This window comes from Seriola aureovittata, chromosome 9 (genome assembly GCF_021018895.1).
Source record: "Seriola aureovittata isolate HTS-2021-v1 ecotype China chromosome 9, ASM2101889v1, whole genome shotgun sequence".
In the NCBI taxonomy this organism is placed as follows: Eukaryota; Metazoa; Chordata; class Actinopteri; order Carangiformes; family Carangidae; genus Seriola; species Seriola aureovittata.
The window spans coordinates 16,159,072-16,186,458 of NC_079372.1; the positions used below are offsets into that span (position 1 = coordinate 16,159,072).

The window sequence follows — 27,387 nt, forward strand, 5'->3', positions numbered from 1 at the left end:
ACTTGTTGGGGATTAATGTCATGTTGAAGGGGTGAACGCCCATGAACACCATCAAGCTAACGTGAACAGAAAGATTGTTTATTTGTTTTACAATATTATCTTGGTTACATTCGTATATAAACTTTTAGATTTTTCTAATTTTTTTTTTACAGAATGACATGGATGTTTATCAGATTGCATACCTAGAAAATTAAAGGAATACATGCATCCAAACATGAACAGCATTAAAAGGAGCAACTTTATATAACAAGTAGAAATTCACAACTGTGAGCGCTGCTCAGTCTCACTGTGCTCATCAGTCAAGGAAGGAATATTACAGGGGGAAGTCCACTAACAGCTCCGAGCAGAAGAGAGCAGGTTCACTAGCTAAACACAGGATGTGGAATTTAAATGCCTTTAATCTGAGCAGATGATTTTCAGCATCAAATTTGAGCAGTTCCCTATAGTTAACATACATTAACATGAGGCGCCACGAACACAACTATCGGACTTGACTGTTGAAATGGATACAGGAAAGTCAACCTTTTAAAAGGTAGTGGAAAAGTGCACTTAGTGGGTCTGCCCATCACAGACCCTGCCCAAACAAATAACAACAAGGCCCTCAAAAGTTACAGTTTGAAGCGCTTAAATCAGTCAAACACCCACATGCTGTGCTGGGATCCTGCTCATCTGTGCCGTTGACCATCTCGTTGTCATCATGTTTGTGGACAGGGCCAAGTTCCAGCTGCATAGGGCGACAAACGTCTCCTGCTGTGCCTTTTCCCTACACTTTCCCCTGGAATGCGCACACAGTGTTCCCAGTACCAACAGTTTGAACACGTCAGCATCTCATCGTGAAATTTGCTCAGAGACAGGAAATGAGATGCAATGATACATCAAGCTATAGTAGAGAGTAGCAGCGTGCACAGCTCCACATCCTGAACAATGTATCGGTCGTAGCGATGTAAACGGACAAAGCGAAACAGAGACACTCATAAATAATCCTCTTGTTTATAATAAACATGATGATTATTTATCTATGACTGCGATGACACATCGTCATCTCTTGGAGAAGGTGGAAACTGCGATGTTGCCTCTCTCACTTGCGTGTTGGAATCTAGGGTCTCTAAAATAAGATCATAATCTTGATGCCAAAATCAACACTAATATTCACCAGTATATGGTGAAAACTAAAAACAACCCTTTGCTAAAACCTATTATTTTTACTGGCCTAGTAAAAATAACTGTACACTGGAATCTAGAACAAAGTCAGCAAACTTTTTCACAAGGCCCCCCACCGGGTGTTAGTTCAGCTCAGATTATGTATGTACACACATTACGAGGCCAAGTGCAGGGACTGAGAGCACAGCCGTAATCTACATGGTACTGTAGGGCTCTGATGACTGACCATTGGCTGTTACAGCATTTTTAACAAGGTGAAACGTTGTGCCAATGATTCATCTCCACACTGAGGAGGAAGCTCTGGACTCATGATAGTGTGCATGGCTTAAAAAACATTTTGTACTGCCCGTGATCTCAAATACAAAACAAGAAAAAAAAACATGTAATACTCAGACTACAAGGTTAACATATAAAAAGTACAAATGTCAACAGAGATGAGGAAAATGTAGAAAAGGTGAAGAATATTCTGAACTGAAGAATAGAAAAAAAGGCATCTTAAGATTATGTTAAGGATGAGAAACGGCGATGATGATTGCGATGCAGGAGGTGATTTGGTATGAAGACAGAAAGAGAGAGAGAGAGAGAGAGCGAGCGAGAGCGAGAGAAAGAGAGAGAGAGAGAGAGAGAGAGAGAGAGCGAGAGAGACAGAGAGAGATAAAGATATGAGTAAGGAAAGAGAGAACGAGAGAGAGAGAGAGATCTCTGTGTTGTAGACATCCAGACAGTTGTACAGTCCTCCTCATGGTCTTCACACCTCTGGGACAGAGTGATCCATGGCTGACCGCAGGAGGCCGGTCGACATCCTGGAGAACAAAATCACACCAATCAGCTAATTAATCTAGGATGCTTCACGCGGTCATGGACGTAGCCTCTGTGACGTCACAGACCTCCTACTCAACTGATGTCCCCTGCCAGACTAATTAGTCAATCTGACAACGAACTGAAAATATTTTACTATTTCGAATGGATAAAACCTTAGATAATTGTAGAGCTGTGTGTAGCGAAGTTATTCACTCAGCTCTCTCTCGCCCTCTCACACACAAGCACATTGACAATGGACTGGTCTGTCGATTGGCTATAACAAACGCATACATGTTTATTTGCATATAAAGCGGGGAAGGGAGATCTGATCATGAGTGGTGACTCACGACGCATGTGGAGACACATTTTAAAGGCAGCTGTGAACTGACCACTTGTGATCGGATCACTGAAGAGGTCTGAACAGGGCCTTACTCACTTATGGGAATGGACAAAGTTAATGATAAGGTGATTGGCACTAGACCAGGAAAAATGTTGAAGTCTCACCTCTTAATCATGTGCTCATAGATGAACTTGGGCATGATGGTGATGGTCATGGCGGTCGGAGAGGTGGTCAAAATATCCTTGATCTGAGAATCCTGGAGTTTACACACAGGAGCAGTGACACATCAGTATGGCATGTAATCAGTGAATTACCTTTATATTCAAGGTGTTGTGAAACACATTCATATTACAGTTTTTCTCCCTTGTTTTGATAGAGTTATAAAAAAAGAAGCCCAGTATTGACAATGGATGAGATAAACACCACAGCTGTACTTTGCTCGCTTCAAAAAGGTGTCTTCACAAAACTAACAACTAAATCACACAGAAAACACAGAAACAAAAAACTCCTCATGAGAACAAAAAGAAAAGCAACCATCTTTTTCAGCAGTAGTGCACTGAATCACAAATTCAAAACCAGAAAATAAAATAAATATTGTAGACAGTCTGTTCACTGCTCCAGCTGCTGTCATTCACATCAAGTCACCCACGTCGCATCTACTATGACAATTTCCCTGCCGCTCAGACGTAAAAGATCTGAGTGACAAATCCAGACTCGGATGTCTTCACAATGTATGTGTGTGTGACCTGATATGAGATTCCTGTATTGTCTATAATAATAAACCACAGTCTCTTCTGAAATGCTGCACAGAACCTCAAATTGTCCAACGTGACACTGATTAATCTGTTGTGTCTCTTTCCTTATGACTTCATGCCCTTTATACAGTCAAGGGTTTGGTACATTCATTGGTAGATTCAGAGTATTGTAGACAGAAAATTACCAGGAGATATCTGAGCGCTTGTGCCAATTGTTTTGCAAACCATGTTTTCTGAGTATGAAGAGTAAAGAGAACTGTGGGAAGTTATCATTGTATTTAGAGCAGTTTACAAAAGTACATCAAACCAAAGGAGAGAACTGAAGGAGCCAGCAAAACAAAATGTAAAGTTCAGACTAAAAACACATTGAAAACCCTCATCACAGGGCAGACAAAGACATGTCACGTGTCTGCTGGGGCAAATACTTGACAAAAAGCAAACTACTGATGGATCAATGCTGATACGTACTAAACACTTCACATTTGTACAGACTTGGCGTTGGTGAGTGCTGCACTTGCTTTAAATCACTGCATGTCCCACGTTTTGTTACATTCTGCTATTGTGGGAACAGCCATCCAGGTGCAATTTACAATCAGCCACCAAACATCTCATGAGAATCACAAATGTACTGGATCTGTTCTAATGGATCATTTTTAGCCCGTATTTTTCTCTGCTCTGACACAGTTCAAGATCAATAAAGTTAATCAAATGACACTGTTCACTTCTTCTCAATACTTCCACACAGTTTATATTCTGCAAACTATTTCGTGTGTGTAGAAATAAGTGTCTGACCTTGAGTCCAATAATGTTTTGTCCATTGATTTCACAGATGTAATGCTCAGTCAGCAGACCGTTGCGGGCAGCAGAGCCATCCTTGACCAGTGAGGTGATTTTTCCAGACTTGTAGATGAAGCCCACGTGGCCTGAGCTGTCTTTGTGCATGGTGACGGTGCGCTGAAATGGCCTGCAGACACACAGGTGTAAAGCTTTGATACACAGAACCTGATGCTGAGGCTCTTTCATTTAAAATTACAATGAACCAGAATGTCTGTCAATTTATAATTATGAACATGAAAACAGAAAACTCAGAAATAGATGGGAAAATACAAGATAACAAGAGACTATTTGATAATGTTTACAAAAGTAAGGCTAAAAGATGAGCTGAGCAGCAAAGTGCAAATGATGGAGGAGCCAGCAGAGGGAGCCAAACATTGCAGCTACTACAGAAATCAGATGACAAGGAAAATCTCACCAGTTTAAATAACCGAAGGATATGTAAAGATACACTAATTTACACTCAAAGGTTTGCAAATGTGATGGCCATGTTTATATCTGGAATCTGTCACAAGGCCCTAAGCTCATCAGGCAGCAGCCTCTTATCTTTTCCTCAAATAAACTCAAAAGCTGGGGAAGCTGAGTCGAAGACAATTAACAAACCTTGAAAATTTGAACTCTAACGTGAGTAAAAATTCAGGCGCTAAACTTAGCACTGGTGCAACGGTCAAACTGGTACCAAAAGAAAACATGTCTAGATAAAAAATGTAGGACACACTGTTATAATCTTCTGTCCTCAGTTTATCAAATGCTGCTCACCTGTCCCTGACCACAAGCTCAATGCGGGTCTCGGCCGCAGCCTTCAAGGCCTTGTGGGCCTTGTCTACGCTCCAGCCGGCACAGTTCTGTCCATTGATCTGCAGGACCTGGTCTCCAAAACGAAGCCCGGCCAGAGCCGCAGGGGAGTTGGCCTGTACCAGCTGGACAAACACTCCCTGTGAAAGGAAAGAGGAAACAGATAAAACATTCAAAATTAGTCAAGGCAGTCGAGGGAGAGAGAGGGGAGAGACAGAAAACAGACACTGATAATGGTGAGAAAACAAAGGAGTGACTCAAGAAGAGGGAGGCAAGGACACAGACAGGAAAGAAGAGATTAAATGTTCATAATGTCGAGAGAAAAGCCATTGATAGATTATTTTTAAAAAAAAAATGAAACAGTAGAAGGAATGACGTAAAACAGGATCAGCAGAAGGCTCATGTATGAACAGTTCATTTTAAAAAATTGGTTCCACTCTTTTACTTGATGTCCATGCAATATAACTAGCACTTTGGACTGGGGTGACATACATTTCAATTTTTATTGCCTATTCTGAGAATTCAGCTTGTAATGTTGTAAAAGTAAAAACAGTGCATGTTGTCTCTTGTTTGGATGCTATGTAAGCCCCCAGTTTACTGCAGGCTTTACTGCAGGATGTACAAATCACGAGTGTGCTGTGTCTGGTTCATCTCAGCAGGACATCGATTACCAATACTCCGAATCTTCTGTGTTTGCCAACTCATTCCAGTCATTTCAGCCCTGCGCTCTGTGTTAGTGCAATTCTACAAACTGAATTATTAACTACGTTTGGATGCATATTACCACTTTCAAGCTGGCCAAGTATCAAAAGAGAGAGACTGTTAATGAACACCAGCCAGTCACTGTTTCAGCTGGCACATTCAAGCCAAAGAAACACAACAAAACAAAAAAAACAAATTGTGGATCGGGGAAATGTTACACTAAAATGCGTGTTTACAGTCTGTCAGTCAGTGCTGAATAATTAACGCAGGTGTCTGTCAAAGAGCTTGTGATGCTGACTCACGTTGTCGATGGCCCTGAGCCGGAGTCCCACCTTCCTGTCCTGGTCCTTACAAAGTATAATCTCCCGCAGTCCTGGGCGGATCTCTGCCCGCCTGATGCCGACGTCTGCCCCTGTGACGGGCCGAACCATGCCCCCGACACCTGAGCTGGAGGGCACTGCCACTTGCTGAGGAGTGGGGAAGGAAGCCAGACAGCAGGAAGGTGAAAACGTATGAAGAGGTGGGTTGAGAAAGAACAAGTTGGGGAGGGGGTGAGGGGGTGGGGGGGTGAGAGGAAGAAAGGATTAAAGAGAAACATTAAAATTCAGCTGCAGATGAAAAAGAATACTGCATAAAATAGAGATATGTGGGAGGATTCAATTTCATCTCCTCCTCCACCAGTGACTGAGGTGCTGCTTTTGAAAACTTCATTATTAATATGCTTTGCACTAACAATAAAAGAAATGCACAAAAAATATAAATAAATAATGGTAGAGGTAAAGATATCAACAAATGGCAGAGAGCACAGATGGTTAAATGCCAGCTGACAAGCTTGGGTGCTGCAAGAGCTTTGACATGTTGCAGGATCCACACATACACACACGCAATTGGAGGGGAGTGAAGAGCTCACACCCGCCCACACACTGCTCCAGGCCTGTGGTGAGTCATTCAGTGATGTGGATCTCCAGAAACCCAGCACTGTTGTGCTTTCGATACATGTTCAGCTCATGGTTTCCATCTACTAAAAACACATTTTTTCTGGCCACTTGGGGGCAGCGGGAACAGTTGCTTACAGAACAACATGATTATACATATGTATGTGGAGTCCCACTTGTCATGTCACTTACATTATCAGCCACAGGCAACAAGGCCAAGTTCCTCTGGACTTCATCACTGTTGAGAGCCAGTCCCATGTAGTCTCCCAGCTCCTCCAGGTTAGGGTACAAGGCTGGAGGTACAAGTGGATGGAGGAAGAGGAGGGTGGGTGGGAAAAGGGAGCCAAAGAAAGAATTGAGGTAAAGGGAGCAGATGGAGGGAGGACAAACAGGTGGGAGAGAGGGAGAGTGAGAGACATGTGGTTGGTAGAAGAGAGAGAGAGCGAGAATGTGGAGGAGAAGAGAAAACAAGTTTACCTTAAGGTTACATTCTGTAATGAACAAATGAATATATAAATGCATTAGTGTATATGATAACACACAGGTATGTCTTTCTGAAACCCCTCCCTGAACAGGTCCACAACAGGTCTACAAACTCTGTTATATTAGCTACAACTCAGTAGGTTTTTTTAATCTGATCTCATTCTTTCCTACACGTTGTTTTATTCATGCTGTCGATCACAGCGGGGTCAAGTTTGAGCGACACTGAGACCTCTATTGGAAATCTACTGTTAATAACCGCCCTGTGCTGCAGTGCAGTAAAACTTTCCTGGCATCAGTATTTAGGTCCTTGCTCTGATGGTCACTTGCTCTGAAGTGTTAGCTTTGGTGTGCATGTGTCCATTCCTCCCCTGTGTTTTCCTGTTCTGTCTGTTTAAATATTACAAAGACATGTACACACATACATGTACACACATACAGTTTTTTACCAACTGGTGATGCCTTGTAGGTTATGAGTCAGGAGGCCATCAGCTATCAGGTTACTCAAAACCTAGGGAGGTAAGACTTGAGTCCCCAGGATGTTAAGCATCTCCTTTGAATTCTAACACACCACTACAAGTGTTACATAGGGTTAGGATTAAGCTCCCTGTTTACTGTCCCGTCTACCTTTCTGTTTGGACAGTGTGTACCTGTCTGTCCCTATTCTTGCTTGCCTGCATCTCTTTCCTAGCAACAAGAGCCTGTCACTGCCCTTGCAGCAGAGCAATAATTACTGCAAAGGTATAACAGAAAGGACACGAGAGGAAGGTAGTCAGAGGTAGGAAAATAAGCACCAGCTAAATCAGACTATATGGTGGCATACATGAATATGCATGCTAGCCAGTCATTTCGAATTTACTGTGGGTGTAGCAAAGCGCACCTTGCTATTTTGGTTCATGTATGTGCAGCAGGACAAAGACGGGTTGACTGAGGTGGAATATAGATCAGACGGTGTGGTGATTATTAAATACAGTCTGAGCCAGTTACATCACTGGTCTCATCTCTGAAATTAGCTATGCCACGGTGGAGCATGATGACAACTCAGGATTGAGATCTGGTGACTGGGGAGGCCACTGAAGGACACTGAACTTATTGTCATGTTCATGAAACCAGTTTGAGCCGACTTTTGCTTTGTGACATGGAGCATTATCCTACTGGAAGTAGCCATTCGAAGACAGCTGTGGCTGAGCAGTAATACTCAGACAGGCTGTGGCATTCAAACTATGATTAATTGATATTAAGGGTCCAAAGTGTGACAAGAAAACATTCCCCACACCATTACACCACCATCACCAGCCTGGACTGTCGACACAAGGAAGGTGAAGCAAGAACTGTGGCTCACTTTTTGTTTTTGGCTCCATTCTGAGTAAAAACTCTGGAGACTTCTTGTGTGTGAAAATCCCACGAGATCAGCAGTTTCAAAAATATTCAAACCAGCCCGTCTGGTTTTTACGATCCAACCAAACCTCTTCCGCAATTGAGGGAAAACTCATTTACATGTCATCAGATATCTGTATGCTCTTCAATAAATCAGATACAAACTAGATTAGATGGAAATATGCTACTGTATATATAGAGAGAAATTTTATTTATAAATCAGATTCCAGATCAACAAAGCTAAATTCGCCTAGTTCAGTGATTGTGGGGACGTTATGAGAAATTAGCTGGGTGAATCAACAATTACCTGACTGCATGTAGAGCTGACTAATTTTTAGTTTTAGTATAGATATGAATAAATAAGTATAACTATATAACTGTATGTCTTGTAAACAGCCAGTTTTGATTATTTTGATCAATGTACACTTCAGGGATTTTCCTTGTTTCAACATCTTGTTTCTCAATTTTACAAGGTAAGTCAAGTCTAAAGTCAGCATGGTTCGAGTCATTCACTTCAACCACACATATAGCAAGTGATCAGAGGTCACTCACTGTACAGTTACAGTTGACAGCTCTGGTCATGGTGGAAAAAGGGAAGAGACAGAAACACCCATGTGCTGGGCAAACAGAAAAAGTACAAATGATAGAAAAATGGAGATTGTGATTCATCTGGTACTCCTCCTACACTAGACCCTAATAAAAAAACTGAATGCGTTTCATTATATCAGAAAACTGAAAAGGCCTAGTCACATAAGCTGGCCTGCTCTCTCCTTTTCCTCATTTAGATTTCTGTGCTCTCCTGTTTTATCACCTTCTCTTTCATTCACCTCTCCCACACATGCCTGCTCCACATCCGCCCACATAGGCAAGTCAAAAGAACAATCAACTCTGCTCTTTTATTCAATTCAACACAATTTCACTGTTCTTGCAGTTTATCATTTGCCCGACCTCTTTCTCTTCAGAAGTCTATCCATAGCTGAAGTTTGTGGGAAACGGCCTTTGAACTCAACCATACTTCTAAATTAGTCAGTAAATGAGGACTGAGAATTCTGGGAGATTCCAGTGGCTGATAATCAATATTCCTTTACCAGCCAAGTGTCTTACTGATGCAGATCCATGATACAGTATGTATGAATTGTGTTTTTCCAATAACAATGACAGGAAGAAGGAAGGTCATGTTGTTATTTAACACAGTGACCACAGCATTAGTGTATCTCGCGAAGCTGTGATCCAGTGCTGATGTCAATCAGGCCGTTCCCCTCTTACCTCCCAATTTCTGTCTCTCCTCGCCACCAGGAGAACAAACTCCTCCTTGTACCCCTCGAGCTCACTCCTGGGTCTCTCCACCCACCCTCCCTCCTTTTCAAATCAACTCCTCCTCCTCCTCTCTCTTTCTCCCATCATTCCCTGTCCCAGCGCAACTACCAGAGCCAGTCTCCATGGTGACTCATGGTTAGCACTGCTGAGGTAAAAACAAAAGACCAAAAAGCCCACAGGACTCCAATCCAAACAGAGAAAAGAGAAGCCGAATGAGCGGGAGAATGGCAAAAGGGGGACAAGTTCTCTCATCTCTCAGGGGTCCTCTCTTCCATCTTTTACCCACTTTTAATCTTGAATTCTTTCTCTTTTCTTACATCTGAATATCACTCACTGTAAAGTTCAGGCGTATTTTCACACAAACTAACAAACTCAAAAAAACCTGCTCCAAAATACAATATGAGACAGAAACAGAGAGTCACAGACACAGAGGGATATAGAGAGAAATCACAGTCAGTGTGGGGGGCCCATTTACTCCCATTATTGTGCAAAGACCCCATAAGTCTCCCTCCCAACCCAGTCTTCTCACTCCACACGTCTTTATCTGCCCCCAAGAATAATCACAGACCCCCCACACAGTGACGCAGATAAGAAACAAGTGGAAAGACACAAAGTGATATTGAAAAAAAGGACAGCAAGCACAGGTTAAGGGGTTTCTGCTACGAGTTTTGTTAACTTTATAAGTATAAGTATAAACAAGTTTGTATCACAATAGAAGGATAAAATACTCAAACATATATATGAGACTCACTTGATCCTGGCATCCCAGCAGTAGCAGGCTGAAGCTGATAGGTTCCCTCAGTGATGGCAGGCATGGGGGTGGTAGTCTGGGCAAACTGGGCCTGGGCCTAGAAAGTAATTACATTCAACAGTCAAACGGCAGGCAGTTGTCATCAGTATAATACAAAAGAGCAGTAATTGCAGCAGGGTTGTTAAGGAAACATGAATCTTCATTAGAAATACATATCTTTTTTTTTATTTATTTTTTTTTTTTAAATCTTTTAAGCCTCAAAATCTTTTTATCAGAGTACCTCCATGCACTTCAAAATTAAACAGTGTACTGTGGGCCTAAGCAATACAAAAGACAATGACATGCCAATGGACACTGAAATGACAAAGTTAAAAGGATACTCTATGATATAAGATTCAGGGACTTATGTTGACTTCCAGTAAGTTGGGGGGGCTCACAAAGGACAGATTAAACAAACAATGGCCAAAATCAAAGCAGCCTGAGGCCAGGATACTCTGACTCAAGCGCCACTTCCAAAAAATGCTTCAGTTCCATTAAAGCTACTACATAGCACTTTTTATTACATTTTTGTTACTTTTTTTGCTCAAACTTCTGAAAAATCCAGAGCCACAGAAGAGATTTTACAGCTGTTTTAAGAGGCTGTGTAGGACTCCTCGTAATGATTATACTGAACATCATGTGTAAAATGCCCCGTTCGTTCAAGTATTAGTAATGGCAAAAAATAGCATAGAATACAATGGACAACAGAATTCATCATCTTCAGGTAGACGCCTTTGTCTAAAGACATTTCACCGCAACACACTCACCTTGATGACCTTGTCGACCTTCAGGTCTTCGAGAGATGGATACAGAGACATCCTAAAGAGAAAACAGAAACAGCAGTGAGTGGAGGACCTTGGGAAAAGGAGGACAGCGTGGTTGTATAAGATAACAACCCAGCTGGTATGCCTCCCCAGACTGCTGACCTGGATATCTTCATTTTACCTTAATGTAATCTATTCCCATTAAACTCCATTAAGCTACATTTTATATTAACATTGAATCTCCACTTGGACTCTCCACTGATCATTAAAACCAACGCTGTAGCTGTGTGCAGCTTTCAGCCATATGCAGTTCATTGTTGTGGTTTTCTAGACCAAAACCAAAAGAAATGCTGTTCACCCAAAACAACATTGAATGGCACAGAGATGAAATAAATGAGTAACTGATGAAGAAAATCAAACTGTCAGCCAAAGAGAGCCACACATCCTGCTCAAGGGCTGGCAGCACAGCTACAACAACACAGAATGCTTGATATACATTTGCCAGATAGCGATTTTTCAAGCAAGTAAATACATACCATGTAAGAAGACTGAAATGTCAATAAGTGGTAAAAGAACAGGTAGAACACTATGCTCTTGGGAACTGTTGATTTTAGAGCTGAAGGGATTGGTCAAGTGACACAAAATTAATCAGCAACTATTCTGATAACTGATCAATCATTTCATCTAAGATTCTCTGGTAGCTTCTTCGAAGCGACAATTACTGCTTTTCTTTATCTTATGTGATATTAAATGAAATATGTTTAAGATTCAGACTGTTGGATGAACAAAAAAAAAGGGACGTTTTATAGACAAATCGAGTGACGGAGAAAATAATCTGCAGATTAATCAATAATGAAAATATTTGTTAGCCTTAGTTGAATTTACTAACAAATGTTACCATAATAATTATGGTATAACAATGAGTGGGAAAGATATGTAAACTATTGGCATATCGTGACAGAATTAATTTTCTTAAACCTCTGGAAGCTGTGGACAGATTTCTCACAACATACACCAGCATAATTGCCAACCCTAGGAACAGTTACATTTGTAAATAAAAGAGGGTTAGGGTTAATATATTTAAGATGAGGCTATCCAATGTCCAGGTAATCTAAGTATGCAGTACACTTGTTCATAAACAACCCAGTTTAGCATTGGCAGCAAATATCCAGAGATAAAACAAGAGCACAAAGTGCCACGACACATCAGCTAATGGACGGGTGTGTGCATAGACACTGTCAGTGTGTGTAAAAGCACAATGAAAATAATAGGGGCACTTATTCTGAAATGTGTCATCACTCTGTGACTTCACAATACATCATTTGATCCAAGCACCTCATCTTATCTAATCTTGTTCTCATACTGGGTGGACTTAAGGTGTGTATGTGTGAGATGACTTTGATATTGACTTATTGCTGTGAATGACGAACATGTGGACCAAAGTCCCAGCTGAGAAGTGAACAGAGGCAGAATTAGCTCAACTACATTATGTAATTGTACTTCCGCACTGTTTTCATGACAAAGATTTCGGTTGAAGTTCAAATAATGACATTACACTGACAAACACCTGGACCTGTACATACCTGTGCAAGCTGTAGAAACACAATGCATAAGTAAACACGGGCGGAGCGAAAAACAATACAGCACATGCAATAGTTAATGGCTCTCAGAATCCCACCATGTTGTAACCCAGTTATGATTAAGCTCTAACCAAACCTAGACTCCAAAAAACTCATTACCATGTCATGTAAACAAAACAGCAGCCTGAAGAGGGAAGAGGAAATGAAAGATAACAGTCAGTCAGCTGACTGACATTATGCCCACAGTACAAAAAACACAAGCCAAGACATGCAGCAAGGCAGTGTTTGATATGCAGTAATGCTCATATTTGTCTCTGTGTCCTGTTGTCTGCAGTGATTTCAAACAAAAAAGAAGGTAGTGAAAGAAGGTACTGGCTGCTTTCCAAGCACACTTATTACATCTGGTGTTGACATTTAAAATCCTAAGGCACATACAATGTAAATAACCATGTTTGATTCAAGCTGGAGACCTTTGCTGCATGTCAACTCCCTGTTAACCATTTCAGTTCTACTCCTGACACAGATTCCAGTACCAATGTTCTAATACTTACTACCAATCCAATACCAGAGACAAAAATATTCATGTTTCTATTTCAACCCTCTCCATGTTGGTCATATCTTATAACTGAATTTGAATTTAAAATTTGTATATCTCACTGCATGGAAGTCATTTTGATATACGGTAATACGAGGCCAAACAGAGCTGGTCCCATCAAGGGACATCAACACCAACCCATCATGAATGAATGGCTGAATCTGAATTTAATCATGACAGTGACAAACAAACTGTATTTAATGTAGATTGGTCACATCATGGCCAACACACAATCCACTTGAGAAAGTCATTATTGGCAAAGACACCAATCCAGCGTTTTTGACTGATGAGTCTCTAAGATAAAGACAAAACTGCCAAAAAGAAAATCTTACAACACAAACTGATTGCACTTTAGTTTTTCCAGTCCTTCTACTTTTATATGATAAAATGTTTTTAATGACAGAAGCATCACTGATTTCTCACCCATTTTCTTCACCACACTGTGACAACTGTGTCACCATCACAAGACATGCGAACACATCTCTTACTCAATAAGGAACAGACAAAGTGAGGAGTCAGTAATATAAAAAAAACAGAATGGCACTCAACAGAGCGCATACCTCCACCAAGGCCAATCAATTCTACAGGCCTGTCTAGCTTTAATAATAGAACAATAAAATCCTGGCATATGTGCACTGCTAATTATCCAGGTGCTGCACTGCCCATGTGGTGTACTTCCACCTTTGCGTCACACTGTTGTAGTAATCTACGATGTTGGTTACATGAACAGGGGCTATATTTGAGTTTCCTCTGTCACCAAATGCGGTTTCTTGCGGGTGATGGTGATGCTTGTTTGCCAAGAGCTCCAGCCACCATTGTGTTTACAAAACAAAAGGTTATAATATGCAGCACTACTTTGTCAAGGTAAGACATCACAGTGACTCGCTACGTGAAGAGACAGGCCAGATGGGCCAGAGCTAGCTGGTTAGCATGCTAACTTCAGTAGAGGAAAAGAAGTGATAGACAGAAGCAAAACAAGAGTTAACATTGGTGTTGCTCTTGACAGCTCTTGGTGAGTAAAGGAATGAAATTTGATGCTGAACTCACAAAGTTTCTCCTAGACTGGTAAGTAAACAGCTGTAAATTCTAACGTTGGCTATGCAGCAATAGCAAAAACTTACATATAGCTCCTTTAAAGCGTGTAAAACATCACAAATATGATTTTACACTGATATGTCACACACATAATGGTAGGATATGTGGTCAAACATTAATTTTGACACCAGTAAGTGAAAAATGCAATGTTTCCCTAAAGTAACCAAATTATTCTGACCACAATCACATTACTGCCACATCTCACTCTCCCAGCTACTCCAGCCACTACTCTATTCTGATATTCTTAGTCCTTGCAGACAAGTGCATCATTGTGTTAGTGGACACAAAGAGGCATTTTAATACCTTCTAGTGTTTACTTTTCAGCTGTGTTTTGTTTGCTCCCTTTATACCACCCCTCGTTTGGACGTGCAGGCTGGAGTTATAAATGAATAAGCCTGGAAAAAATTTGTGTTTAGGCAGCTCTAGCAATGACATAACCTAATCCTTGAGTCACCTCTGCAACTGCAGCTCAGATGAAGGGGACAAGTGAGATTATTTGACATGTAAAGGGAAATTTCCAACACTTGCATATACCCAGTAATATAAATGGTGATTAAAGGTTTGGCAAGTATCCCACAAATGCATTCCCCTACTTAAGAGCAGTTCAACTGTTGTGTTCATTGCTACTCAGCCTCAAAGTATGTAGCTAGCAAACCAAAAGCTTTGGTGGAAACTGGATAGGAAAAAGAGGGCTAACTTCAGTAAGGCTGAACGAATTGGTTAGATACAAGAATGAGGTCTTCTTGGCAGCTTATTCCGGTCTATTGACATGGCTGGGAAAGAGACGGGGTGAGGGAGGGAGGAGGACTGACAACGGTAATAGGAAAAAAACTGACCCACACCCTTCCCTTTCTACTGTACATATGGAATGGGACACATTATGTAGCATGGGTTCAGATGTTACAGACAGCTAACATGCCGTTATGTTTTATAAAAAGACTCAATACGGTGTTAACGCTATAATAACACAGCAACTGCATATGGCTGAGACATAATACGTACGGCTTAATAGACCTTAGCTTAATTATAATAGATGAGGCATTTCCTGAATCATCTAATGAGGGAAAAGTCTGTGCATAATTTTAAGGTCGTTTTACAGCTGTGCCTCCATCATGTTTTCTAAATGATTGAAGTTACGACATTAAACGTTGCAAATCACCGTTAGCTAACGTTACGGTGCCTCACTTCACTGTCATTAAAAAAAATAACCAACTGCTGTTAGCTGCTTCAGGAAGACAGATAAACACCATAGTCACACGCTAGTTAACAGTTAGGTGAAATTACAACACAGTGTAAAGTATATGAATAAAGACAAAACTAGCTGAGTCGCTAAGCAGAGCGTCTTTGTTCCGACACAAACAGCAGGGAAGCAAAGAGCTAACCTTAGCCGTTACGTTAGCTTGTTAGGTAAACGAAACCTGGATGTAACAGTTAGCGACTGCTAGCAAGGATTTGATACAAGGGTTTTGGTATAGACACTCTTACCTTTAATGTCTTGGTTGTTAGATTAGCTTGGGAATCACAGACAGTTTCTCACTCCTTGTTTTCAGCGTCGCTCTTGCTCTTCTTCGTCGTTGAGACGGTACTGAAGGGGAATTCTGGAAAGTGATGTCACTTCTGGCTTCCTGGTCATGGTAACCACGTCAATCAATGTTGACGCTGTAAGTCACGCCTCGTATCGGTCACATGAGATGTGATTCATTGGGACCATTTTACACCGAAGAAACTGAACTTATGATTAACCATCATGGCCCCGCATAATCTAGTGGCCATTTTTTGTCTCAGCAAGACTGATCTTTTGTTTTGGTTCCCCCTGTTTTGTGTTGTTGGTCTCTGTCAGGGGTCAGGTAAGGGTCCTTTCAGGTAAGGGACCAGGCCAAATGTATGTGGTAAGACTGTCTTCTGCTCAGCCTTTGCTATATTAAAAGGACTGTAAATAATACCAAAAATATTTACAATGCCCTAAAGATATAACTGTAAACGTGGGGAACAGTTATTTATAGTCACTGCCTAGCAAACACTGGACTGTTTTCATTAGATTTATGGCTTTCAACTATTCCTATGGTTATTTTTTCATAACTGACTGAAGTTTCCTGCACCATGGCCTTACAAGACACATGACAGCATCAGCAACCTTGATCATCACATTCCAAGCTGTAATTTACAGAAAAATCCCCTCATTAAAAAGCCATCAAAATAAATCAGGATTTTTTTTTCCAAACAATCAGCTGGTCAGCCGAGGTCACTGTACATAAGATGATGATACACGAAATTGCATTCATCCCTCAAGATCACATAAAGCCTGTTCTACTGAAATGCCTCCATGTTTGTCTACCTCATATCCATAGGTATCGGTTCTTAACTGAGCTCCTGAGAACCTCTGATTTCTCTATTACATTTAATATTGGGCACTGTGTAGTACTGTTTATTTTTAGTGTACTTTCTAGGCCTTGGTTTATTCCAGATATCTAAGAATCATAAAGTCCCATTCCTAGAAGGATACTGATTTAAAACTACAAAGTTTATAACTGATAACACCAGATCTATGCAGTACAGAATGCAAATTTCAAGTCCAACTTTTCCATTATGTAAATCATGTACAGAGGTAACCTTCTAGTGTGGCTCATGTAAATGTACCCCTTTGAACTAATTATCCCTAAAATGATGACTGAAATTTAGTGGCATAGAGTTACTTATTAAACTCATATAGAGGTTAAGTTTTATTTTTAAGCAATAGAATCCAATGTATGTTAAAAGTAATTTGTTGTTAATCAGCCAGTGCTTTATATTTGACTCAGAACAGAGTAATTGCCAAGGACATACAGTTGTAATGCACAGAAAGGAGTACGGCTGCAAATCCTGCATACTGGGGTAAATGGACTTCACCACTGAGTGATACTGTGCATCTATTGGGTTAAGTGGACAACTTCCCTGTTACCTCACACCAAAAGCCCAAAAGCCCGCTGGTTATATGTAATTTGCTTATCTGCATATTTGTATTGAACAATCAGCCAAGGTGAGGCCTGGGTCATTATCTAATCTTTGTTGCCCTATCCTGTCAAAATCTAAACTTCATTTGGTGTTTATTCTGCTCACATGGTGCATTCCCCTACATAAAGTTATTGTTGATCAAAGTGACTTTAAAACTATTTGGCAGACAGAAAACCTGAGGCCAGTTGGTGTCCCAGCAGAGGAGTAGTAGTCAGTCTCTCTGGGCTCAGGCATATGGCACAATGAAGAGGGAGAGGAATAGGGGCATTTGCCCTGGTCCCATTGGATTTTTTAATCTCTTTTTCTTTGATGATAACGCTTTTTCATGGAAAATCTTTATCTCAGGGACATCCTGATAGCCGAATGTTCAAGGTGCGTACTGCAACGTCCCTGGTTTTCGGATCTGACTAAATGTAATATCTCCCAATCCACATGCATATTATTTTTGTAATTATTTGTTTTAACACGAATAGTGTCAGAACCACACCACCAGCTTTTCATTCATGCAAAACTTTGACAGGGGAAATATACATTTTAATAACTCAAATATGTAGTTCAGTAGTGAGAAAATAGGGAAAAAAAAACTTTCATAGGCAGGTGGAGAGCACTTCTTTTATTTTAAATATGTCATCATTGGTTTAGCCTGCATACAGTAACGTATCAGCACATAACTACACAGTACAGAGGTGGACTGCTGCCACACCAGTTGCAGCTTGGCCAATATGTAACATCGACAGCCACAGTCAATTATCTGACAGCCAGGCCAGCATATTCCTTCATTTAAACTCCATTTAAAACTATTTATTTGAGATACAAAACCACTTGGATGCCTGTGTGTCAGCATTTTTTTTTCTACAACCACACAGACTTCAGTTAGGCAGCGTGGCACTTTACTGACACCGGCAAAAAAAAAAGAAAAGAAAACTACAAAAAAAGAAGCACATTATCTATCATCATAGGTTATACATTAGCTTTGTTGATTCTCAGAGATAGAAAGTTGGCATCTGAAAAATACACGATTGAAGTTGTTACACAAAATAAGGTTGGGGGAGGTCACAATTTGATTGATTCCTCAACCCCCTCTTGTAAATTTCAAGCATTTCCCTTTTCTTTCTAAGACAAAAAAATTATAAACTCCAATTGATGTGCATCACCACAAATCCTATCTTTGCACTGTTCGACCTGTGTATGGCTTTAAATGGGGTTTAAAGACTTGGTGAGATGAGAAGGCGATAATATTATTAATAATAATAAAAATAATAATAATAATAATAATAATAATAATAATAACAATAATAATGCAAATCAGATGCAAAGCGCTCAACATCTACATACTTAGATTTCCAATCGGGCCTAGAACATGCAGACAGGGCAAAGTAGTAACCATGTGTCTGGTGAGAATATTGAGGCACACATTAGAACTACCTACAACTGTGATTGGTTCTCCTTTGCGCCAATTACCTCTCTGGAGCTCAAACTTCGGTTAATGATTTAAATGAAAAAGAAAACACAGTGGCACTATATAGAAACAGGCATTTTATGTAGTAAACTCAGTTCCTGTGTTGCACCATTAACGCCTCCACTAAATTCAGCCCTAAGCCTTTTCTCTAACAGAACCTCATTTCGTTTGTTCTGGTTTTAAGGGATACAAATGTGTGCTTTTCATTTTCTTTTATACACTATTTTTTTGTTTCTGTAATATAACAAGCACCAGCTCTTAAATATTATACGTTGACTCATTATGGATAAATGTCGCTGTTTGTGGTTCATTGGTATTCTGTACTTCTCGGCATAACCAAGCACAACCAGCACTTCAAAGAAAACAAAGAAGAAAGTAAAGCACAAGTTCAAAAGAATTCAAGATTAAGAACATGGAGGTTTGTAAGGTTATGGCCCATAGTTTTTAGGAGGAAGAATATGATGGAAAAAATATAATTAACTCAGTCACAGAGACAAAAGAACACAAACTGTCATAGTTTGATGAAAGAAGTAGTGGAACTATAGACTCAAGCCTCTTATAGAATCAAGTGCAGACTCTCCTAGTTTCTCTCTCCAGGTCACCCAGGTAGGAAGTCACCTGTGAAGACAGCAAGAGGGAGAATTCAGGGATGAAGCACAAGTAAAGTAAGTTAAATCACACAGATACTAAATCTCTACTTAATCTGACTCTCTGAGAGTTTGGTCCAATGTTGACTTTACTCAAGACCAAAAACATCGTCTTTTGCCAATAATGTATTAGTATGCAGGTAATTTGTTTTAGGTGTTTTCGCTAAAAGTAAAAATTCAATGGATGTGTAGCAGCTAAAAGGCAGAACAAAAAACTTCCAAGGTTTGTTTAACAAACAGGCAACACAGATTAAATGCAGATGCTGATGAGATTTAGCTAGATAGCAGGCTATGCTCCTGATGAGTGAAGTCTGAATAGTGACGATGAGGTCTTAATAGTCTTAACTTGCACCACACAGACATGATTTTGGTGATGAAAAGTTAGTCTGCATATGAATATTATAAGCTCTAAAAATTTCCATTTCAAATCTTTGAGGTCTTTGTTCAACAAAAACATTTTGCCTAAAGAACATGTTTGACTTTGAACGTCAAAGTGCTGCATTATGACATTTTAGGAACTTTTTTCAAAATGCTGGAAAAACGGGAAATTAAACAGTCACTGTGATAGATTATCAATATAAACAAGTCTCTCCAAGTTGATTTTCTTTTTGTAGTGAAATTAAGGGACACCACTGACTGCCTGAAAGGTAGGAAATGTATAATTCAACAACTATTATAGGCTTTGGAAATAAGAAAATCCATTTAGATTCGAAATGCATATTTACTGCAAACTTGCCAAAAGCAAAGTGTCTTGACAGTGCTGACTTTTTTGGGAATAGAGAGTCAAAAATGGAGAAAAGGTAGTTAGCTTAGCTTGGGTTGTGGAACAGGACAATGGTTCTTCCTCTCTTGAATAAATAGCTTACTGTCCCATTAGTAAACCGAGCTAGCTAGCTTGCAGACTTGCTAGCTTGGAGAGCATCTTCCCTTTTTTTGAGTGCAAGTGTAATGGTTCCCTCTGTCAGTAGATAAATGCTGCTGCTAGCTGTGTAACTTTATATATATATATATTATATATATATATATATATATATATATATATATAATGGGAAACAATGCACTGGGTAAACAAGCTATTTAGCCATTGTACAAAATAATTGTATGACAGACCAGTACATATATTCTGTTTCTATCCAAACAATGAATGACAGCTCAGAAATAGAAGCTACAAGCACGCCCTCCGTCCATCACTCCTCCAAGCAACACAACAACTCAGAGTCAAGAGGCTCCTTTAAATAGCCAGTTTTATCTGTGTCATTTACATCTAATTACAACGAGAAGGAGTAAGCAGCACAGAAAACAGAAAAATACTCAGACAGCTACTGGGACTGACAATCTCTAGCCTGCTCCCAACTTGCTAGTGTGTTAGCTGTTAGCTCATCAGAAATGGCTACACTACAGTACAGTAGTTCACCAGATAGCCCCTTATGTCACTGAGCCTCTGTCACCACCTGTTTGACGCATTTCTGGTGTAACTGGGCCCTTGAGAAGAAACCAAGAGATTACTTACACAACACAAAAAATAGGATGTAGATTTGTTTCATTCCAAACCGAGCAGCTCAACGTCAAAGATAAGTGTGGCGTTGGGAGGGATGATGCCCGGGTGACCTTTGTTTCCATAAGCGTAATCAGGCGAGCAGGTCAGCTTGGCCCTTTGACCAACACTCATCTGGAGGAAGGAGGAGGCGGACGATACAAACAGAGACAACAGGCGTCATGGAACAGATAGTCTGGCCAACAAAATACAGTTAGTTGGTTCATACACACTCTGAAAGTAATGGGTGAAAACATCTCACTTACTAATGGTGCTTCATTAGTTCATTAGTTCTAATCTAATCCTGTCATCAACAGCTTTTTAAACAGCCTTGCTCAGATATTGAAGAGTGATGTTCATGAAGTTACACCATCTTGAAGCTACAGGACCTTCAGACAGGCAGCACCGTTCACCAGCCACCTCATCTACATGCTGCGTGTGTGAGACACAGAGCTGCGTCCATGCTGTATAGGCCCAATGTTTGCAGAGTTAATGGAAACCTCAGTGAGTGAAAACTCGATAATGGTACCATGTCAATAAATTAACGTATTTCAGCAGATAAAATAATAACAATAACAGCAGCAAAACACATTTTCTTTCTTGCAATCTGCATTATTTCTGCCTCCGAATCATGACTGGTGAAGCTCCCTAGTGGCATGACTTTTTCCTTCAATCTATTTGTAACGATTATATTCATCAAAAGAAGTGTGCATTTCATTTGCACAGTATGCCTCTAGTTCTCCAGCCTACCTGCACTACCCCCTCTTCCCAGCCTCGGATGACTTCCTGCTTGCCGATCTTGAACCTGAAAGGTTTGTCCCTGTCACGGGATGAGTCAAACTTGCGTCCATCTGTCAGGGAGCCTGCGAACAAGGAGATGAATAGAGAGGAAAGAGTCAGAGTCTTTTTTCTGTGGATGAAAAACCCAAACTCTTACCTCTAAACGTGCACAACATTACGGGAGTCAGCACTAAGAGGAATTCCTGCTGCAAAAATTGTTTAAAATGATGGGGAAAATACTTGTTTTCTGTGCAGATAAAACCTAAATATAATAACACTGGAAACAAATAGATCTTCCCAGCTTGTCTGACATCCATCTTCCCTGCTGTGTGTATATTGAGAGCGCAAATGAAGGGATTCCAAGGATCTCAGAAATAGCTGCTGCAGCTGTCTGCGGGTGGGTTTCAGTGTGACAGTCAGGAAAACGCAACCATCAGTCCGCAGAATAGCACCCCTCCAAGACTATTTACGCCGCCGCTATTACTGTTATTAGCACCAGCAAGGCAGCATGTGTGTGTGATGGTTTGGTGTGGTGTGTGTGTGTGTGTGTGTGTGGGAGAAGGTGCAACATTGGGCATGTCGTTATGCACATCAGGGGGGCGTCTGGCAAGATACAGCCTTTAATCCAAGCAGTGGAGTGGGTGTCCTGTCCTCTTCTGGACATCTAGATAGCAGCCTAATGGAATTATCTGTAAGAGCTGAAAGGTACTGTCCAAGTATCAAAGGCAATGAGCATCAATACGTTGCTTTTCCCATCTCACCACCGAACAACACAGTGCTGACATTTTCTCACATCAACCATTTCCTGCAGGCAGAGCCTTTTCCAAAAAATCCAGCAAATCCAGGTTTTGATCTTCCCTTGTACGTCTACATTTAAAAAGGCTTGTGTAACAGACTATCCTGTTTCATGTCTCATTTAAAGGCTGCTTTGTAGGCAGACAGGAAGGGAGGCCGCCCAGAGAGGAAATCCTGTAGTTTGTGTGATATAAAAAAACAAAAAAGACAAAACAATGCAGGCTCATGCCTAAAACCAAATAAAAAAAAAAAACATTTCACTGTGCAAAGCCTGAATCAGGTCTCACTTCAAGTTTATATTGAAGCAAAGAGGCTTGTATTACAGAGATAGATATGTCTGTCTTACCAGGCAAGAAGGCTGAGACCAGCTTTGCCAAACCAAGAACAGGTGCAGACAAATATACAGTTAAGCACGCTGGGAAGCAAAAGCCATCTGAAATCCCAATTTGCTGCTGATGCTACATGTGTTACTGTTAGTACTGTATTTACACTGTAATACTTTTAATACATTTAATGCTAGCGGCCTGGCTCTATAAACAGCAATGTCTGTCTGACAGTCGGTCCACACAGAAATGTCACAATAACTATTGGATTGGTTGGCATGACATATTGATTGATGGTCACCAAAGGATGAATGCTAATGACTTTAGCTATCTCTTGACCACTAGCACCATGAACAGCTTGACATTTGTGATTCTGAGTCAAATGTCTCAGTGACTATTGGATGGATTGCCATGAAATTCACGTCCAGCTCAGGTTGAATTGTGATAACTTCCCTTGCTCCTCTGACTTTTCCACTAACGCCATAATCATTTTCAAATTTTGTTTGTTCAGTACTTTGGTTTATGACTAAATACCTGCAAAACTAATTGCATTCCCATCAGCAATTAGCAATTGACAATTAGCAAATGTTAGTATGATAACACACAAAACTATGAAAGTGAGTGTGCTAAACATCATACCTGCTGAACGCTAACATGTTATCATTATGAGCATGCAGAGCATGCAAACATTAGCATTTAGATCCAGCTAGCTTAGCTGCAGACACTTGGTCCTGTTAGGAAATAATTAGAGCTGAAACGATTAGTTGGTTAATCGATTAGTCAAAGCAACTAGTCAGCAACTACTTTGATGATTGATTAATCAATCATCAAAGTATGATCATTCTAATAATTTTTAAGCAAAAAAATAGAAAAAAATCAGATTCCATTTTTTGAAACATGAATATTTTCTGGTTTTCTACTCTTTTATCTTTGTGTTTGTAGAAGGTCTATGGTTATTGTCTGTTAATCAGACAAAACAATACATTTTTGCAGAGGCTCTGCAGCATTGTAATGGGCTTTTCCTTTATTTGTTGACACACTATTAACCAAATAAGTAACTAACTAACCAACTAACTAAACTAACCAAATAATGAACTGATTAATTAAGATGATCCTTACATTAATCAATAACAAAAATAATCATTAGATCCCACCCCAGATATAATCCTGTGTTATTGGCCCTTTTAAGTGTATCATGATGACACAAAGGAGGTATTAAGAATCTAAAGCTACAACTGATATTATGAGTCTCTACAGGAATAATTTAGTGAGATGTTTTACAGGAGGTTTAATGGGAATACCTGAAATATTTAGTGCCATTAGAATATTGTATGCCTGTGGAGAAAATATTACATGTTTAATACAGTGAGTCTGCCATTATTTCTGTTGCCCAGACGATCATAATCCGCTCAGCCAAACGCCACCAACCCCCCCAGAAACTCCAACAAAGACAGAGAAGCGCAGGAAATCAGACGGGATTTAAAACCCCGCTGTCTGATCTGTCTCTGTCTGTCTGTCTGTCTGTCTGTTTGTCTGTCTGTCTGTCTGTCTGTCTGTCTGTCTGTCTGGGCCTCTGAGTGAACCCCGCGGCAGAATCCGTCTGCGTCTCCTTTATTCCCCCCTAATTCTCTCCAGACAAGACAAATGACCACATTATCCACTGATCTTGATGAGACTGTAATGGAGCGCTTGGCCCAAACTGGAGCGCGCATTATTTTACGCAGTGATGAATCCGGAGCGCTGTCCCCGGGACACACCACCACCACCACCACCACCACCTTCACCTACACCACTGCTGCTGCTGCTGCTACAGGATCATAATCACCTCCGAATATCTTGAAGACAAATGTGCTTCCAGGGAGAGAAAATGTGGTGAAGGGGTTAAATCCTCATGCAGCCCAGTCGGTGACTGACAGCCTCTGCCTCTTTGCCCTACTGAGAAATCACTGCCTGGAAGGTTTGAGGCTGGAACATGTCTGCTGGCAGAGGTTAACGCACTGCACAGCGTTTAGATGTGTACTGTAGTATCACCATAACCTAATGTTCCTGTGAGGATTTACAGTTTTTGCTGTGACACTTACAGGATTACCATGTCTAGATGTTTATCATACGGGTGTAGGAGACAGTTGCCCACAGCCGTCACTCCACTTGCACGGCCTTCATTAGTAGAAATGCCCAACTGGAGTAGCGAAATGTGCAGGATGTGTCCATGCATGCAGAAGAACAAGTTTCTTATTTAAAACTCACCAACATAATGCACCACGCACGTCTGTCCTTTTTTGGGGAAAGTCCTTCCTGTGGGGAAACCAAAGAGGCGCTTAATATAACGGGCGTATGCAATTAAGGCGGTGTTTTCTGCGGCTGTATAAGACACATGCAAACAGAGAAGTGCAAACATGCACCTAGAAATTAACACAAACACGTTTCCCTTTTGTGCAGTCGCTTTACCGTCGCCCGGGGTTATAGTCTCGATCTCGACTCCCATTTTTAAGTGGCGTGTTCTGGAGCTCTCCCCGCACCCGGCAACACTCCTCCCGCAGTCTGTGTGTCTGCTCCTCCAGCGGATATTCTATCTCTCTCTCTCTCTCTCTCTCTCCCTCTCCCTCTCCCGCTCGCTCTCTCTCTCTCTCTCTCTCTCTCTCGCTCACTCCCTGCAGGGACACCAGCATCAATTTCTCATGTTACACAACAACACTTCCGCCCACCACTTCCAGAGTAAAAGCCACACAGAGGGATTTCAGCCAGAAGTACATGCCCCCCCTGGCGGCCATAGAGATAACAATAATTATTTCCAAAATTATATAAATATAAATATAAACAAGATTCTATAAATAAAGTGGGATAATATTTAGAAATAATAGTACAATATTAATCAAATAAACAATAAGTTAAAGGAAAATAAATATATGTTACAACTGTTCAGGGGGCTTACAAGAACAACCCATAACACACTTATTATGGTCTGCCGTCAGGAGTCTATCAAAAAGAGTTTTATATACTGTAAGGATTGGTAAAAATTTACTGTACATAACGATTATGAGACTTAACAAAAACACACGAGTTAGGGTTACTTTAAGGTTTAGTTAGATTATCTTTCACCACAACTGTAACAGAGAACGCAGTGTTATTGAAAATAAATGTCTCTATATCTGTACAGAACAAGGAAGCACAGTCAAAACAATTGGAGAACTGATTCTGGCTCAGGACTAGATTACAGTGTATCATAGACATTAAGAAAGTAATAATCCCAGTTGGTAGGTAGGGGATTAGGGGAGATTTCAATTGTGATGCTGAAGTTCTTCTCTCAAATGCTTGTTTGTGCATTTGAATCAGTTAAGAGATAATCACTGTCATCAAACATCTCAGAAACGCCTTTCATGCCAGTTACCATGAAACATGCTGTACTGCAAGGCACACGCCCATCAGTAACATCACTGCAGGTGTTTAACCGCTGACTCAGAACACCTGCTGTGACACTGACTGGGATCTGGCCAGATTTCTGTTTTGGAAGTTGTGAATCATAATTATAGCATATACCATGTATGAGTTCATATAATATAATAATAAATTATAATATAATATGACCTACCTGTCGAAGGTCTGCAAATGAAAATTATTTTTTGATATAACTGTTAGCTTAATCTGGTACAATGGGTCTCCTCTTCTTTGCATATGTTTTTGTACATGGTCCCTGGTAAAAAAAAAGAAATGTAATAAACTAATCTGAACATTAATGATGGCTGTGTTCTATTCAAATGTCCGAGCAAGACAGTGAACCAGTGTGAACAATAGCAGGACATTGAAATTGAAGCAGCTGAATGGAATCTGTACCTTTCTAATGTGACATGCCAAAATGTCTTCTGGGTAAAAGACCTATTTTGGAATAAGTATTCAGATAATTTATTTAAGTGAAAGTACCAACACATGACCACAATATAAACTAAAACAGTTCAGGGCTTAAAACTAGAGTCTGAAGAAGATTTTTACTTAATCACGACTTCCGTTGTGCAAATTTCAAACAAATTAAATCAAATGAATCAGTTTATGTCGACCCAAATGATATGTAGTAAACCCAGGGCTTTCAGGGCCCCTGGAGAGTTGCCTCTTTTGTCTGATTGGTAATCCAGTCTTGCTTCCACCTCTGGGGCTCTGACAGGAGCATTAGGTGAAAAACATGCTTTTATTTTGAAGGCACATTAAGTATGGCGTATTTGCTGTATCTGTGACTAACTTGATATCTGGTAAGCAGCGTGAACATTGTAACACAGTCCTAAATGTGAGTGTGATGGGGTTTTTTCCACATTTGAAGTTTGATGGTTTGATCCAGTGAATAAAAAATTCTAATCTCACTGATTTGTTATAACTCAGAATCATTGACATATATATATATATATATATATATATATATATATATATATAGTATGATATTCAAAAATGAGAAAAAGTCAGCCATCATAAAGGGCCACAGATTACAGTGCCCTGACTGCAGTTTACTTTAGGCCGTTCTGTGGAGCACTGCAGTGCAAAACTACTGAAA

The 27,387-nt window shown here is 40.3% G+C and overlaps 2 protein-coding genes across 2 annotated transcripts; both read right to left on the reverse strand.

Moving 5' to 3' along the window:
- Positions 1-57: 57 nt before the first annotated feature.
- sdcbp2 (syndecan binding protein (syntenin) 2) lies at positions 58-15,963 on the reverse strand. The gene is made up of 9 exons (XM_056386133.1): positions 15,807-15,963; positions 11,055-11,106; positions 10,249-10,345; positions 6,516-6,616; positions 5,691-5,855; positions 4,651-4,826; positions 3,850-4,021; positions 2,467-2,558; positions 58-1,964 (listed from the first exon to the last, which is right to left on the reverse strand). Exons 2-9 carry the CDS (start codon positions 11,103-11,105, stop codon positions 1,910-1,912), a joined length of 909 nt encoding a protein of 302 aa, XP_056242108.1. The 5' UTR covers position 11,106; positions 15,807-15,963; the 3' UTR covers positions 58-1,909.
- A 1,947-nt stretch (positions 15,964-17,910) lies between these two features.
- fkbp1ab (FKBP prolyl isomerase 1Ab) lies at positions 17,911-25,449 on the reverse strand. Its single transcript, XM_056385766.1, has 5 exons — positions 25,299-25,449; positions 25,098-25,145; positions 21,703-21,815; positions 20,929-21,087; positions 17,911-19,389 (listed from the first exon to the last, which is right to left on the reverse strand). Exons 1-4 carry the CDS (start codon positions 25,333-25,335, stop codon positions 20,959-20,961), a joined length of 327 nt encoding a protein of 108 aa, XP_056241741.1. The 5' UTR covers positions 25,336-25,449; the 3' UTR covers positions 17,911-19,389; positions 20,929-20,958.
- Positions 25,450-27,387: the final 1,938 nt, after the last annotated feature.

Bases quoted from the DNA above. Each gene is read 5' to 3' on its own strand.
- sdcbp2 (XM_056386133.1), bottom strand. From the start codon at position 11,105: ATGTCTCTGTATCCATCTCTCGAAGACCTGAAGGTCGACAAGGTCATC. The intron at 10,346-11,054 runs GTGAGTGTGTTG...ATTACTTTCTAG, and splicing joins AGGTCGACAAGGTCATCAAG to GCCCAGGCCCAGTTTGCCCA. The intron at 2,559-3,849 runs GTCAGACACTTA...TGTAAACTCCAG, and splicing joins AAAACATTATTGGACTCAAG to GATTCTCAGATCAAGGATAT.
- fkbp1ab (XM_056385766.1), bottom strand. From the start codon at position 25,335: ATGGGAGTCGAGATCGAGACTATAACCCCGGGCGACG. The intron at 25,146-25,298 runs GTAAAGCGACTG...GTTTCCCCACAG, and splicing joins GACTATAACCCCGGGCGACG to GAAGGACTTTCCCCAAAAAA. The intron at 21,816-25,097 runs GTGAGTTTTAAA...CCTTGTTCGCAG, and splicing joins GTGCGTGGTGCATTATGTTG to GCTCCCTGACAGATGGACGC.